This window comes from Alosa pseudoharengus, unplaced genomic scaffold, assembly GCF_046254945.1.
Source record: "Alosa pseudoharengus isolate Yale_2024_CS ecotype anadromous, Long Island Sound unplaced genomic scaffold, YU_APseudo_1.1 YU_APseudo_1.1_scf_21, whole genome shotgun sequence".
Taxonomy (NCBI): Eukaryota; Metazoa; Chordata; class Actinopteri; order Clupeiformes; family Clupeidae; genus Alosa; species Alosa pseudoharengus.
Genome location: NW_027468674.1, coordinates 23,892,024 through 23,910,237, shown reverse-complemented (window position 1 = coordinate 23,910,237; position 18,214 = coordinate 23,892,024). Strand labels below are relative to the sequence as shown.

Genomic DNA, 18,214 nt, shown 5'->3' with positions numbered 1-18,214 from the left:
ATATTTGTGTAAAGAGTTCTTTTTGCAGCTGTTGGAACTTTTGAAGGGAATCATATCAAGATCAGATTCAGAATATCTGACTCAATTCGGCAGAAATCAAACCGCACTGAACTCACACATCCACAGCATGAGTCAAGTTTTACATTCAACAGAATGCAATTTACTTTGTCACTTTGTTACTACTCATGAAGGAATGAGGCAGCAGTTCATCATGTTCACCAAAGGTCTGCGCTGTTGTGAGGACTCTCTATCAAAAGGTGAATTAACTTTTTTTTAAAAGAGACCGTTATTAAAAAAAAAGAAAAAGAAAAAGGTGTTTCAAAGTGCTCAAAAGTGAGAAATTTTGTGGCAGTAAAATGCCATTTTGCTCTGGCACTGCTTGCTCTTCAGGCACCTTACCACAGTGTTAACCTTTTAAGCAGGTTTATACAAGACCTAAGGAAATCTACATCACAAGCTTTGACCTTGTGATGCACAGTAATAGGGGTTTGGGGGCAAGCCAGCTCAGTGCATGCAGCGCAACTCAAATGCATTTCTTCAAAGTCATCCGTGTTAAGTCAACATACCATGGCGAATGTTGCTCCACAACTTGTAAACATGAAGAAACTGACCGCTAGTGAAATGTGCCCTTGTGGATAGATGTAACTGCTGGGAGGCTAAGTCTGCAATTCTGATCCCCCACAATTTTTGCATGTAGCATATTGATCCTCACAGTCCCCTAGATAGCTGCCTGTTCAGTATTTTGCATTCAAAAAATTCTGATGTGTGTTTTTCATTCCCAGAGCCAGGATTGTGTACAAACATTGTGGCTTGAACTGAGCCGAAAATAATCCCAGCCAATCAACGTTTTATGTATTGAGTTTGACCCGAAAAGCTCAAAAAGTTGGGGTTTTTTTGCACGCTGGTTCACTGTGACAACAGGGGTTAAAAAAATCACATATTATTTTATAAAAAATCACATTTTATTTTATTTTATTACAACAGTGATATTTTTGGTTGCACTGACTATTTATAATATCAATTGCTATAGAATATTTCTATTGAGGGATGTTCTGGCAGAGTTGGAAAAAGGATGAGAACGTTTTCATCCACATCACTTTAGAGATCAAAAGTGCAAACGTTGCAGTTACCGAATTTGATTTACAGCCAACCCACCGCATTAAAGCAAAAATGCTTAACCTGTGCAACTTATCAAATCTACATTTAATTCTGTATTCAATAGTGTGACTTTCATTTAAACCACAATCTGAATGCAAACAGGCCCAATGATAAATGGGCCACACCACGTGGACTGGCGCTCATGTTTATCAGCTCTAAAAGGTGACCATCTTGAGAACGGCGCTTTGGTCCCCTGATGATAAACTACCTCTCTCCAGCAAACTGCACTGTGGCGGAAACATGACCCATCCCTGAAAACGCACATCAAAAGATAAACACAGCTGCTTGCGTTTCCCACTGTCTGTCACCACCCATGTGTGTGTGTGTGTGTGTGTGTGTGTGTGTGTGTGTGTGTGTGTGTGTGTCAGTGCCCACGTGTTAAATGTGTTCATGCACATGTGTGAGTGTGTGTATACATGTGTGGGCCAATATGTGAGCATATCCTTATGCTTAAGTGTGGGTGAGTGTCTGTCTGTGTGTGTGTGTGTGTGTGTGTGTAAATGTATGTGCGTGTGTGTGTGTGTGTTTGTGTGTACGCCTGTGTCGGAGAAACCACAGACTATGTGAGATCTGAGCCTCCTCCCCACAAACCACAACTAGCGACTATATAAATGCAGTGCGCTGTTGTTGCGTGTGTGTGTTCACGTGTGTTTATAATTACAGTTAATGTTTGAAAAACTCACTCAGATTTTCTATTTTAATCCTTCAACTTAAAAGTCCCCATCTCCCTGTGTTGTTCTTTTAAGTTGCATAAAATGAGGGACATGCACCACTGGCCCCATTCCCACGCCAGTTTGTCATTTTCTGTGTATTAATTGAGTGGATTCTCCGCTCAGACAGGATATGAGAGCTCAGAAAAGGACCCCGCTTTTGGGCCGGGGATCCAGGAAGTGTTTACCTAAACACACAAACAAAACCAAGCACTGTCTCGTTCATAGCCCTGCATTGGTGTGTTCCTTTATCCAGCTACCAACCCCACCCAGCCACCCAGCCAGTCACCCAACCTGCCAGCCAGACAGCCACCCACCCAACCAGCAGCCTAATTTAGTTCCTCTGAAAGCAGGGTGAAGGTCAGCCAGTGCTCCCCTGTATGGACTGAGCGCCTTGGGCAAACAATGGCGCTGAGTAAACAACCCGAGAAATCCCAAAGTGGAGGGTTTCTCAGATGTTTGCTCTGCTTTCAGAAAAATAAAAATATAAAATTATTGTATGTTGTAGTACTGAATGGAGTTTGTGTGGCAGTATTTATTTTGGATGTATACCAAGACTGAATGTCACCTGAAGTATCAAATGTCACCAGCTTTTGAAATCTATGAATGTGCCTAGTCACTGATGAGAATCTTGTCCCCTATACATTCATGCATAGGAACATTACCAGACCCACCCCCCCCCCCACACACACACACACACGTCTTTCTTTTGACATTGTTCTGCTGTTTCAGACCATATTTTCTCATTAAAGGACTGCAAGATTGATCATGCCTTCAGCAAACACGGAGGTGGAACGCCGGGGTGTGGCCACGGGCAAGGTGGGGCCACCTGACTGATTTCTCCCCACTCTCCAAAACCCTGTATGTACAGAGGTGACATGAGCTTCTGCACTACACAGGTGTGCTGTTTAGCCACGTCACACCACCAATCAGCCATCACTTCCTCTGTTCGACTTCTAAGAAGCGAACAGAGGAAGTTGTAAACCAATGAGCTGTGGGTGTTCATTATCCAAGAGTGGACAAAGGGAGTTTCTATGATAGAAGTAAGAGTGAGAGTGATTGTTACTCTCTTGAATATGGAAATATTCAAGCACACAAGTCATGCTGAGCATGTGTATGTGACTGGCGTGCAGATGAAGGCGTGTCTCAGACTGAGTAAATAATACATTTTTACTACACTTAAGACTCACATCACCACCCGAATGGGTCACACGCCATTCAAGCATGACCGATGACCTGAGTGACACATCCTTTCATTGAATGAATGAATGAATGAATGAATGAAAAGAACATAATCCAAGCAATCAGAGAAACATTTGGGTGAGGAGTCATTCTGACCTCTGGCCATCTATTGCAGCCACGTGCGACATCCAAGTAGTCAAACACAGCGTTGTTTAAATTACAGAGCCAAGTCCTTCACTCAACACACACCCTCTCTGTGTGACTCCCAACACACAGGCCCCTGGAGGTCCAAAAACTACAGTGTGTTCTCCAAAAAGAACTCACACAACAACCTTAAAGCAACACCATGAAATAATCGATGTTTATGCACCTTGGCAACAATATGCAATGGTATTTATCACTAAGACAGAACTCAGTTTGTCAAAAAACAACTCAAAGAGTCATGATCCAACACAATCAACAATGTTGCATAGTGCAATATAATGTATTCCGGACATGCATTGGCAATGGTAAAGAATTTTCCCAACTGTCAGTGTTGCACCAAAATGAGTTTGAAGTTGTTATTTTAAATTCTTATGCATACGCCCCATTTTTAGTTTTTTGCCCGATATTGCACATCATCTGGGTATCTGTGGATACTGTTTTTTAGAATTGATTTTGATTAAGTTTTATTTAGTTTAATTTGTATTTTGTATATTTAGTATATTCTTTATCTTCTACAGTCCTTATTGCTTAGTTGTGTTTTTTATATTATATACTTTTAATTACATTTTTCTGCTGTTATTGAATGTGTGTGTGTGTGTTGTCTGTATGCTACTGTGACCTTGAATTTACCCTAGGGATCAATAAAGTATATCTATCTATCTATCTATCTATCTATCTATCTATCTATCTATCTACTTAGGAGATCATTGCTCCTACATACTTTGGCCTGACCTCTTTGGAAAGCTGAGACACTGTAGTTTGTTGGAAAACAATCAGAAAAACTGTGTGATGTACTGACACAGAGTTACAGCGGCTAGAATATTGTTTTCTCATTCTGCCGGATAACAAGCATCTCTGAACTGACCACATTTCAGCCCTCTAGAAACACAACTGAGCCCTAGCATCAGGTCTTGTAAAGCTGTGTGCAAAAGTAGATCAATAAAGAATGAAAACTACTTACTTTAGACCATTATTTGCCAAGGTATGCACATGTGTTTTGTAAAATGCCCTATGGAAACTCCCCATAGGACTTTTGGTTATCCAAAATGCTTACTGACAATCAAATTCTTACTGCATATGAACCCCTTTGTGTAGAAGCATAATCTTGGTCTCAAATGAAAGGTAACACATTGATGTTTCATGCTTGTATTTGGATTATACTTCAGGGGTTCTGATATGGAATGACTACACTAAATATGGAATAATTACAAAAAAATATAAATCTTTACAATATCTATTTTAATTCAATTGGTGGACTATACATCTGCATAACTAATATTGGATCAAATTACATGAATATTCAATTTCTATTGATTCTTGTGAATATTTCAAGACCCAATATGCTATATCTAGCATATTGCTAAGGATATACACTGCAGCTAGAAGGTAGGGAAGCACCAAAAGCAGAGGGGGGGATTTTATTGAGACATAGTAAGATTAATCTGACAATGTAAAGCACTACACATATACCCATGCAAGTAATAATGCACACAATAATCAGTAATTAACAAGTATTTACACATTCTTATCTACACTGCCAACCTAAACAACATACCCAATGTATGTTGTGCTTTAAAATAAGAGAATAGTACTATAAGCATACATTTAGCAGCAACTTAAACAGTGAGCTAAATTAGTCCCAAGCCCAATGCATGTAGTAGGTCTGCTGTAATGTTGGAATGAAACACCTTGCCTTCATAAAGCCTCTCACACCCCATTATATCCATACACCACCCACAACAATGTGAGGAGAAAGCACTCAATGGGGGAAGCGGGTAACAGCCACTAGGTCGAGAAAAGATCTAATTACAATCCTAGAGCAGAGAGAGAGAGTGAGAGAGAGAGAGCGAGCCCCTCACATAATCTAATCCAGATGACTGATGTAAATGTGCCACAGTCGGGAGCGGACGTAGGCAAATGCAGCCTCGGGTGTCGCAGACGGCCTTCAAGCATTGGTTCAAATAACGACCGTGAGAGACCAAGCTTGTCTCAGGTTGCTGCCCATCTCCATCTTGCCCTGCTGCTTTCTCTGTACTCCACTATCTCCCTCCATCAATAATCTCCCTTCATCAGTTTCACAGACGGAGTCTAATACATGAGGGAGTGCTGGTGCTTTATCATCCCAATGACCCACAACAATACGGCAGCACTAGGAGACAGTGTTGAACGGGCACTCGCTTTTGTTTTAATCAACAGATGTGGTGGTGAACCACTGAGCCATTCACATATATTACTTATTGTTAATGTTATGTGCTTTACGGTTTTGCGCTTTACATTAACAGTGGAAAGACTAGTAAATGATCAGTAAGTAAAAGCATAAAAGGACAAAAGGAGGGCCTGTGAAAAGCCCATTGCACTAATCAACCCTATCTGTATAAATCGTGATATGACTGACAAGGATGCACTTGAGCAGGTGATTCATTTTCACGGGCTTGTCTGATGTTTTATGGTGGTTTTTCGTAGGTTATTAATAAATTAGTGTTTCTCCACGACATGTCACACATCCTGGGAGGGGAAGTGTCTCTTGATTATTCAAGTGATATCTCTAAAGTTGCAAGGAAGCAAGAGAAAAGGTGGAAAGGTGGATGCATGATGACTGGCCATGCCATTCTCCTCCAAGACAAGAGAGTCTACAGTACATGAGGGGGATGCATGATGATTGGCCATGCCATTCTCCTCCAAGCTCCTCCAAAACACAATATGTTGGAGGCTTGGAGCTCTACATAGGTCTTGTATACACCCTCAAACCTTGTACCTAGCAAAGATGCCAGTAAAAAATGATTAGACAAAGTTTCAACTAAGATTAAGGTTTTAACTCTCTGAAAACTGCTTTTAAATTATGGCAATGCCAACTGAAAGAATAGTTATGCAGCTTTTACTTCTGTACACCACTGATAGAAGATTGCACCACCACAGATGACCCCCCCCCCCACCACCACAGGCAATTAAAGAAAAGGCTTTATAGTTATCAAGTTAACATGCACACTTAGATAGAGGACGTGTAAGTTTATATCAAAGCAAGAAGATTCTCAAGCATGCGATCCGTGTGATCCTAAACTTCATTGTGTCTGGGGAAATCACCTTAAATTTAAGGAGAAATGAAAGCATGTTGACCATGAGTGGGCATGTGACTGAACTTGTCATTGAGTATTTCTGTCCATCATTTGTGTGTGTGTGTGTGTGTGTGTGTGTGTGTGTGTGTGTGTGTGTGTGTGTGTGTGTGTGTGTGTCACAAGGTCTGCCAAACATCTTAGCCATCTCCCTGCTGCTTTTGGTGTCTTCTGGCACACAACCTGGTAAAATATGCTTTCTTTGTTTTGTCTGTTAAAGTCATTTTTGATATATATTTCACCAGTACACTTGCAAACTCATGGTGGCAACCCTTGAGTTACTTTTTTGTGACAACTGTGAAGTTGTTTCAGGTGACCACCTAAACTGAGTTTATATATTGTTTTTCCCGTGTCACTAAGGAACCTACCATGACGCAAACAGCTCAAGAGAGGAGCACAGGAAGCCCTGTGAAACATTTCACCATACGTCTGGTATGTCAAAGTCTACTTGATGCAGACCTGTTTTAAAATTTCTTAACCTAGAAGAAATGGCCTTCAGGTGAACTATTTTTCTATGGGCTCACTGGGATGCTGCCATACCAGTTTACCAGCTCAACAAACTCTCAGTAGGAGCCTGATCCAGAATGAATGCATTGCCCAAGGACAAGTGTGTGTGTGTGTGTGTGTGTGTGTGTGTGTGTGTGTGTGTGTGTGTGTGTGTGTGTGTGTGTCTGTGTGTGTGTGTGGTGTAGGGGGGAGGGTTCAGATGGGGACGCACGACTCAGGATGACTCTTAGTAAATAATGAGTGACGCAGAGGAAATATCCTTTTTAAATGACTCCAGGTCTTAAGTCCTTATTAGACAGCCTCATGGCTATGGTGCCCATGCCAACAACAGAACCTCAACCATTGTAATCCAATCTGGCTGATCTGCTGCACTCGTTGCTGCTTTGGTCACTAGCTCGGCGCTGTACACTTCTCCTTTTCACACTAATAAGTTCAGCAAATATTTAGACATTGTGGAAAGGAGAAGCCAAGGCCCTAAACTGTTATGGACAATCAGTGAGAGTGGGCATAATCTGAATAGTTTCATGTATTTGCCACACCGGTCACCTCAATTGGCTTGTTCTAAAGTAACCACTAAGGCCTACACGCATGAGCAATGCTCTAAAAATAGGCTTGTCACCGAAGAGAGTAGAGCTACATTCACATTACCGTAGAAGTGAGTAAAATCAGACCCCCCCCCCCATACCATCATGCAGCATAATTTTCTTGTTGTTGGGGACTGATATGGCTTGTGCCAAAACGTATTAATGTGAGCATCCTTGGTGCTTTAGAGGATATGGAGTTAAATACATTTCACTTATAATTCCAAATGTAAACCGTCAAGACAGGCAACTGTGATTTGAAAAGTGAGGCCTGTGAATGCAGCCTGAGAGACACATGTTTATGTTGTGTTTTATGTATGACATTGAGTTAAAAATACTCACAGCTTTATTCTATATTCTTTATTATATATTTATCAATTCTTATTTTATTTTATTTATTTATTATGGTTGTGATCTCAGTGGTTGCTGATATTATATTATTGTTCTATATGTATCTCGGCTACATTGAAAATGAGGGCTGCCCTCAATTGTACACCCGAGAAGGAAAATAAAGGTTTGAATGAATTCTATAGGAAAAACTGTGCCATGAGTCATGCAGATATGACAATAAAGTGTTTTCCAATTTCATATACAAGGACACTGATCACTCTGATCACGGTGGGAGATCTGAAATCTGACCAATCACTAGTTTCTTTTCTTCTTTTCATGCAGAGTGCTGCACTGGTCTGTCATTACAAAGCCTTTTAGTCTGCATCATGTTTTTTCTTACTTCACATACGGCTGAAAATCACTTTGTCATTGTTTGAATGGGAGAAAGCTGAGCTAGTGACTCATTGCTCAAAGAAGGGGTATGCAACTGATTGTAATGTTTGCAGGTCTGTTTTAACCTTCATCCATCACCATGATGTTATGGAGTACTGAAAAGAGCAAGGCACATCATGACTATGCAAATCCTTTTGGCTTCTAGGTTTTTCTTTTCTGTGTGGAAAAGATGTAAATAAGATCATAAACACAGTTTATATTTCACCTTAATCCTATACTCTCCCCTAACAAAGTACACACACACACATGTGCACACGCACATACACGCACACACACACACACACACACACACACACACACACACACACACACACACACACACACACACACACACACACACACACACACACAAACACAGCCTAGAAATTAGATTGAAAGTCCATCAGTACTGGGCTCCACTATAGATTTCCCCATCATTTCAACAGCCTCCCTCTGAATGTAAAGGTTCCTTTTCTCAGGGCTGTGGGCTAATCTAATGGATGACAGCAAATTAACCTTTATCACTGGGCCATTTCTTGGTATGATGCTGGTCATCATTGTTAGCTTGTGCTGATGAAGCACACTGAAATGAAATTGTTCTCTCCGTGTTTGCCGATGATTGCTTTCATTGTCCGACTTGAAACGATGAAGGCTGCTGTCCGTGCTCCAGACAGTGCCAGACCGCCAAACTGTTCAACCCTTTCACGGACACCCCATGAAAAAGGGTGAGGAGGGGTGAAACGACTGCACGCGACTGACTTTGAGCCACAAATTAATGATTTAATGGCAGGGCTTCAAATACCTACTGGAGCACGAGAGGGCTTCACCCAGCGTAACCCTCTGCGACAACAGCCATTAATTGGCCGACTGTGTGTAAGTTACAGTAACGATCCGTGTTGAAGAATTCGTGATAATCCCCTTCAGCAAACCAAAGTACAACCCCTTTCCGTTCATGGGAAATTAGGACACACGAGCTGCACCTCCACAATTAATTCCTCCTAAATGTGCTGTAGAAAACACCGTCGGAACACAGACATAAGTAGGGACACGACTGACCCACTTCCCTTAGTTCACCCCTGCTCTCCTCAGCAACCACCGCACAATAAAGCAGGCTTTTTTCACAGCCAAGGGTTTGACATTCAGCGTATCACCACATCTTAAATAGACAGTTTTATAAGAAAAAAAACAAGAACCCTGCTCTCTGAAAAAAGCAACCTGAATGGACACAGACTCTAAGACATTATAACACTGAGAACATTAGCAGGATACATAATGCAAATAATCATGTTGTTCTCTCGGAGGTGTCTAACCAATCCAGTGTAATCTAATCCTTATGCAGCAATGTCATATGCCCTGATTAATTAAATCCGTGTGAGTAACCATCCGTGCCAACTGATGGCCACCCTGACAAAACCCTCAGAACAAACTGACAGTTGTGCTGTGAATATTATACATGCATGCAGTCCATTCCAACCTTTAGAAGCCACATACGCTTACCACATCTAACCGCAACCTTAACTCTATGACATATTAGCATAGTCTTAATTATGAATAAAGACTGACACAAAATCATATCAGCTGATCACTACAAAACAACAGGCTACTTCAGGCGTGCATACAAATATTTGAATATATATTTGAATGCATTTTGCCTACAAAGATGTAAAACATATTATGCAAAACAATTATTTTCAATCATTACTACAGAGACAGAACAACTCTCTTCTCAAAAATACAAAGAGTGGCTTCATTGAGAATTTGAATAGCTATTTTTGTTTAGCCTGGGAGCATTCGAGTGCTTCAAAGTAAGAGTAGCTTTCAATTGTGTTATGGATTTCTAGATTTCTAGGAAGACGGGGAAAAAAAGAAGAGACAGAGAGCTAAGGACTAGAAAATAGTGCAACACTCCCACTGAAAACCCAGCATCAATGATGTATGGACAGCAGCATGTCCATTATGCAGCAGAGTGCATTTATTATCAGTCAGTAAAGCCACACCACCTCCTGTGATGATTAACACTTCTACATAAGTCATGACAAGTCCACGATAAATTTTAGATCAGCGAAGGTGTCAAAGGAACATAATAGTTTGTCTGTGTGTGTGTGTGTGTGTGTGTGTCTGTGTATGTGTGCTTCTGAGAGACACATGCAGATTCTCTGTTGATCATCAAACAGCAATGAATGTCCATTCCAAAAAGCGCTGCCCTGAAAAAGGTTTTCTGAAATGACACAGCTCAGCCGGAGCTGACCAGGGCTGCAGACAGCACGAGCACAAAGGCCTCATGCCTGCTGTCGATAATCAGAGAGATGCGGCACAGTTTTTTTTTTCTCCGCCGTTACCTTACATGCCCCAGCCTTTGAGAGGAGAGCAAAATGAGCTCACTTAAGAACCACAGCTTTCCAGCCAGACAGCACCGTCTGAGCCCCTTTCACTAGTGACTAGGGAACCTGAGCTTCAAACAGAGCTCGAAAGAGCATAATAAGCTTCCATGCATATTTGACCGTGGTCTTGTTGGCCTCTCTCTCTCTCTCTCTCTCTCCCTCTCTCTCTCTCTCTCCATGCATGCACAAAAATGAGGAGAGCAAACCTGGTCAAGCGTTCAAGGCTTCCCCTTCCACCGCCGGCGCAACATGTGATCTGACACGGTGCGCGGGGATGCGCCACGCGGCTGGGTTACTCCGGGTGATGCCATGTTGCTGCAGGAGGTGACCCAGAGATGAAAAAACGTGCGGCGCGCGGTTGAATAGAACATGAGAACGAGACAAACAGAAGACCCCTCTCTCAGTTGTCACGCGAGAGACAACCACTTTGTCCCTCATGTCAATGCTGTTCACATCGGCCTACAGTACATTGACTGAATAATCTCAATCTCTGACTCTCTGGTTGTGTCTACATCACAGGTCATCTGAACCGTGATGGATCAGTAGAGGGATTCCTTTGTCAATATAGATTAAATAAAACCACAAACTATGAATGGAATGAATTGCCCTGGGTAAATATAATATGTTACACTGTTATTACTGGATTGTAGGCGAAATGTCATATTGAACTGTTGAATCAGTTGAGTACAGCCAGCCTAATGCCTATTTGGTTCATTTACATTTACAAAAACTAGGGGTGGACACAACATACATATTAACACCATGGGCTCTTGGGTTGTATTGTGCCATAGTTTTGATGATAAACCTTACTGTGATTTTTGAGATCACACACACACACACACACACACACACACACACACACACACACACACACACACACACACACACACATATTCTCTCACCAAAACCCACTTTAATACCTAAACACAACAGAATTGATCTCATAACGTAATCTCACAACATCTAACAAAGTTCATGCACAGCATGAAACAGAGCCATGACAGCAATTCCTTAATAGTGAAAGACTTGTAAAATTCCTTATCTCTTAATGTAAACAGTCAAAGGCAAAATGGCTAAGACCTGGCTTATATGACAGAAATAGCCTCAAATGTAAAACAATGAGTTCTTTCATGTTTTGTTTCCCTTTGCCTTTGAAGAACCCCCACCAGCCCCTCATCTACCTGTACACAGTATACCACATATTAGCTTCACTAAAATCCTGTGGACTCTTTGGTTGTCATAATAACCCAATAATTCCCTGGGAAAGGTTATCCCTGTCTTACATTAATAAAGAGCATTAGGAAAGTGTGCCTAATCATAAAACTGTTTAACCTTAGCGGCCTGACTGTATTATTAAGTTCCACAGAATCCATGCTTCATAACATTCCTGTGTAAAAATTAATCTGGGCCTTATGTGCATTGTGCATATGGGCATCTCCTCCCGTTTCATAACCTTTTGTGGATATATGCTTTTAATTGGGGAAGAGCCAGAAAACTTGGAAGGCTTACATTGCATTGCATTTGCCATATCAAGGGGGGAGAAGGGAGATCTTTCAAGTATTTCAAATATTTAAATGAAGAATCCATTAAATTGCATCATTTAAAAGTTTCTAAGCTTCTGTGTGTTTCAACTTCTTGGACAGCTTTGGTGGGTGAACATGCATTATCTTACACTGGGAACACCAGCTGGTCAAAATGAACTTGAAATGGTTACATCGTAATGATACTGTAGCACTTATGCTCACCTAAATCTTAACTTTAGATTCAATGGGAATTGCAACACATAGCGTAAAAAAAAGTGTATTACATCTCTTGGGACAGTAGAACTGCGCTGGATTTTGGTCACGTCCAGTATTCTAAAGGCATCATACTAGGACTGGATGTATCAATTATTGCTTTGTCCTAACGTTTGCCATAGTAGATCTCAAACTGTTTTTTTTGTCATACGATTTTTGTATAGTGGATTAGATTCAAGCAAATTCAGATTCAACTATGAAGCATTATCCCAAACCAAACCAGATGATTGGTATAGTGCGTAATTCAGGCTGACATTTAAAATAACGTTTTACAAACTCAGTCACTTTTATCAACAGCCCCATGTCCATGTGTGATTTTCATGTAGCTTAAATAATAGACAGGTAGAGAAAGGGCAAGGCCTAAGATATTCTAAGTGCTACTTTCCCAGCTTGTATAGAAAAGAGTTCAGAATGACTTGCTCACTAAGGCTTCAAGTCCCTTTAAATATCAGTCATTACAATTGAACAGTAGCTGAAGCAACAAGTGAAATGGGCCTAGCCAAACATCAAAGTTAGGTGGTATCATCACCACACATGGCATTTCATGTAACAAGTCTTTTAGCGTTTAGCACATCATTATGCACAATGCACTTTCCTTGATGTGTATTCAGCATAATTGCTATAGCCTACTAAATTGTCCTAATGTGGGACACTGCCTATATAGGACACCTAAGCTCCAGGGGTGTGGCTCTTCCCCAAACTAACCGTATGGGAAAACCAAAGCTGTAGGGTCCTGTGATCAACATTGGATGTGGATTAAATGTGTTGCCCTCACATTGTAGCCTACTATAGCCTACTACAGAAGTCCGAAAAGCAAAAAATGTCCCACATTAGGGCAATCCATCCTACCCAGTGTTGGGAGTAATGCATTAAAAAAGTAATGTAATTACAGTAATGCATTGCTTTTTGCTGTAATGCAGTAATGTAAGGCATTACCAATACAATTTCAGTAATATTTTACTCTGTACAATTCTCAGTAACTGAAGTTACTTTGCTTTTTAATCCAAAATTGAGAAATGCTCAATTGGCACCAGAGAAGATTATCCAAGAATTAAAAAGTCATCTATGCTGGTCCTGGAATTTGATTGCCTTGTTTAGATGACTGTAGAAAGGGAATTTGAGTTATCTCTGCCATTAATGCAACAGATCTAACATGGTTAGGCTATACTTCTCATTTCAAGCAGTGAGAATAACTAAAATGTTGCTTTTACAGACAAAGATCATAGCCATTATTCTCAAACTATTTGCATTAAGTCTACACCACTCTACGTGGAAGGAAAGGCAACCAACAATGATGAGAAAGTCAACATACAATTTCACTATGGCTATATTTTACTATATTAAGTTGTGAGTGCCCTTTGGCCTTTGGGGCCTAAATTGTCCCATGAGCCATAACTGCAACCATTATATTGTTCTTTTGTTAGCCTTAAGCCTAGCTCAGTCATTATGCCATACCACATCACCTCCTGCTGTGTAATGAGCTGCATTGAACACATGAAGATCTATTGAGAACACCAAATCCATATTTCCTGATATTTTGGTGAAAGTAATGTAAACGTAGTGTAATGCCTTACAATTCAAAGACAGTAATATTGTAATGTAACACATTACTTTGAGATGACAGTAACAAGTAATAAATAATGCATTACGCTTTTGAAGTAACTTGCCCAACACTGATCCTACCATAAGGCAGGAAAATGTTGAAGAGGTCGAAAGCAACAATCACTTAAATAGTCAATAACAAAGCGCACAATTGTGCCGTTTGGAAGTCGAGGAATAACTCTGCGGGGAATTCTCTGGACTCTGTGTTTAAGCCTACGATGCTGGTAACTAGGGCACGGAGAGAACTGCCTTTACCGCACTCAACCTTGTCAACAGTAGAACATTATCAACTGCAAGTCGCGGTCATGTGCAGTGGACGGCTTATATGGCTATTGCCCCATTTATGTAGGCCTATGTCATTGTATGTAAAACGTAAATATGTCTGGCTACACTCTACAGAAAATATGGTTAAAGTCTTAGCAAAGAGGTCGCCATGGGGATTTTATGAGATTTGCAGATCTGGTTCGCAATTGATAGCCTATGCTCAGCGAACTATCGACTTCGTATCATCCTACTCCATGTTCACTCTATACTGCCAGTGTTTTCATTGGAACAGGATGCAATTGACAGTGCCAACTTCGGAATCAAGCACAGTCGACACCATACAATGGACTACACTGATACGATACAATACTCCCCATTCTGGGTAACCCTATTATTTCACATGCAACATTGTATCAACATTGAGTAGGCTACCAAGTCATTCGCATTTCCTTGTCCGCGGTGACACGCAACCACTCAGCATCACCTGGGATCTGGAATTCTGTGTTGCTGGGTCGACTTCATCAAGAGATTTGTGTGATTCGGTTTAGCCTACCTGTTCTGACGTTGTTGGTAGGCTTCGATCCAACCTGTCTATTCATGTTTGCTTTCGCGTTTTGGTTGCCATGCCAGTTGTGAACCGGGGTTCATAAGTAGATTATAAAATGAATGGATGTTAGACGAGGAGTTGGTCTACATCCTACGTAGGCTACGGTGAGCTCCTTAATGAAGACAACAAATGTGTTCCTTCCACAAATAATTGTGACATTGAGCTACGAGTTAGCCTAACTTTGCATACAACTTACCCAGAGCGGGCGGCCCGATCCACAAAAATGTTCCATTGGGCTCTGGCACTTCAGTGGATCACTTCCTTTTGTCGTAGGTACTGTCTAGGCTGTCTCCGTATGTTTTATCCTCTTTTCTTCTTCCGCATAAAGAGGAAACACACTCTCAAACGCACACACATACACACACATACATCTACGTCGGCACATACAAGCTCATATAAAGTAGACTGTCCTGGAAAACAGTCAACCACCTAAAAAGCGTTGGGTAGTGGTGCCCCTACCCTGACCCTCCTCCTTGCCTTCGACGCGTGACGTTGGAGTGAGCTCCTTCTTCCCTCGCCGTGGACGACAGAAAAAGTCAGTAGGAGGTTGTCATTACATGACAGGGTCCGCCCACTACCCGGGCTCTTACTGTAAATGTGGTCACGCCTCAGGAAGCTTAGTCCTCCCGCAACACACAAGCGCATACTCGCAATAGTTTCATCATTTGATAACTATTGCTTTACATTTTTACATTATTTTCAACATATACCATCTCCCACGAGAAATATATAGCCACTTACCAAACTTGACTTGATAGGTAATTGGGGTTGAATCACTGCTGTCAATAGGCCTAAAATTAGCTACCTGTCAACAGCAGAAACGCATATAATCGCATGTAAACACATGTAATGAACAATAGATAGATAGATAGATAGATAGATAGATACTTTATTGAACCCTAGGGGAAATTCAAGGTCACAGTAGCATACAGACAACATACACACACACACATTCACTAACAGCAGAAAAAGTAATTAAAAGTATATAATATCCTCCTGAGAACCAATCCATAGACCTATGTCCTCTGTAGTGGACATAAGTTCTAGAAGCATACCCCTTTACCCCTTTGAGCTATTCTATCAATTCCTGTGGTCTTTTAAAGAGGACATCCTGGGCTTTCTAATGATATATTATGTGATTGGCTGGGTTGCTGGGAACCTCTTCCTGGTTCTCAAAAATGGTTGACATCAAAACAAGCACATTTCATGGAAGGAGGAGAGATAAGTCAAATAGTGTCTTCTTATTAAGCATTCATTATGATGGCAATATATGGTCTTGTTAATGAAAATGTCAGGAATCATATGATTCATTTTGAAAGAAGTTAAGTTATTTACATTTTGAAATAATAGTGACTTTATGAATGTCCATTATAATGGACACCAGGACCAAAATATTTTAATTTTTTGGGAAATTTAGGAGATCATTTGTATAGGATGAATGACGGGGGGTCAGATTTGGAGCTCTCAGGTGATGAGTGAGTGAAACAGAGATGAGGACTATGAACCTGTGCCTCAAGAAGATAGCGAGGAAGAGTAAGACTAAAAAATTAATTATCGCAGATAAAAGAAAAACATGAAAATGAAATGAACAATCCAGAAAAAAGAAATACAACTGTCCAAAAAGGCAAATAAAGTAGTCTAGAAGGATAAATAAAAATTTCCCTTATATTTGGTTAAGTTTACCCTTAATTTAATACCACTAAAAGCATAATTTGTCCATTTTTGTCTATTTTCATGCTACCTTTTCATAGTAAAACGATCATTTTGTCCACCACAGGGGACATGCTATAAAATTTAAAATAAAAATAAAATTTAAAAAATAAAAATTGTAAGATGTTTTTTTTAATCCTAAATAGAAAGGAAATCACAAAAAAAATAATTTTTTGGACACTTTTTTTTTGGTTCCCAGGAGGATATAAAAAACACAACTAAGCAATAAGGACTGTAGAAGACAGAAGAATATACATCTCTGACAGGGATATGTCATTACACACATTAAATAGTGTGTCACACTTCCAGTAATACGACATTGCATTTTGCTTGTCTCTATATTCAGATACCCATCATCTGTCCTAGATTTCCAGACATTTAAAGAAGAAATGCAATTAAATGTAGGTGCATAGGCTATCTTAAATTACAAGGGATTGAATTACAAGGGATGTGGCGTTATTAGAAAAGAATGACATATATCCCCAGAGTAAGGAAATCAACTTGTTGCCAATCAAATATTTAATACACAGATGATAGTAGACCTAAAACATGTAAACAGAAATACAATTTCTGACATTTAGCAACTTAATCTACTCAACAAAAGGTGTTATAGTGAACAGAGGCAGCCTTGGTCATAAAATTGCATTGTCATCTTTGCAACTAAACAGTGTTACCACACTTCAATATGGACATGGTCAGTTTCTCCAAGTTCTCTTAAAGCAGTCACAGTGGAAATGATTATAATTAAGCAATAAGCCCATGAGGCTGTAAATTCCAGAGATTTAAGAACAGTTATGGGGAAATTATTAGACACAACACAAACTGGAGTTAATAGTCCATGGTTTATCCTCAAGATGTCCCCCCTGACCATGAAATTCCAACTAAGATGCGGACATTTGGGGGGGTTTGTTTCCAACTTTTCTCCCTGTACAAAGGGGGGGGGGGGGGGGCGTCTTTGTGTCCCACATGTCTGAGATATGGAATTTCACTACAGTCTGAGCACTTGGATTCCATTCTGGGCATCTTGCCCTTTATGACATTGATTTCTGACATGGATGTTTCTGTAGGACCCCAGGCAACACAGTTGAATGGATACAAGAGACACCAGAGTCCACCTAGCTTTGTTCAATAGCTTTGGTGCACTGATGTTGCTGCCTGAGTATGTTCTAGGTATGTTAAGGGCTCTGCATTTCTGGTATGGAGGATCTGACAGTATATGCTCATCTGACACTGCTTTGGCTTAACAAAGAGCCGTATGGTCTCTTCATATTTCATTTGCTTATTTTAATTCTGGAGCCATTTTTACAGGCCAGAATCTACCAGATCAAATCACATAAATTGCACAGATACGTTGCTGTAAAACAAACGTTATACAAACGTTTGTTTTACAGCATGAAAAATATTTGTGCATTTTTTTCTAACACGTTTTGCTTATTGGGTGTTTACTCTTTTTTTTTTTTCATTTTTCGAAGGGCTGTATCTGACACAAATCCCAATGAAATGGATCAAACTGACTAGAGTTGTAGACCACGTAGAACCTTGTATATCACAGTTTTGCCTGTAGGCAAATGGTAGCAGTGCTGAGCAGCCCAACCCCAAAGAGGCTGTGAATAGATCAATAATTTCCCCATGGCTCAATT

At 40.5% G+C, this 18,214-nt stretch overlaps 1 protein-coding gene across 3 annotated transcripts in view; it reads right to left on the bottom strand.

Moving 5' to 3' along the window:
* The window catches only part of abcc3 (ATP-binding cassette, sub-family C (CFTR/MRP), member 3), a 51,582-nt gene extending 36,204 nt beyond the window's left edge, over positions 1-15,378 (bottom strand). For all 3 annotated transcript variants that reach the window (XM_076298231.1, XM_076298230.1, XM_076298232.1), the window contains exon 1: positions 15,061-15,378. In XM_076298231.1, coding sequence (XP_076154346.1) covers positions 15,061-15,096 — 36 coding nt within the window. In that variant the 5' untranslated portion in view covers positions 15,097-15,378. The remainder of the gene's footprint in view (positions 1-15,060) is intronic.
* Positions 15,379-18,214: the final 2,836 nt, after the last annotated feature.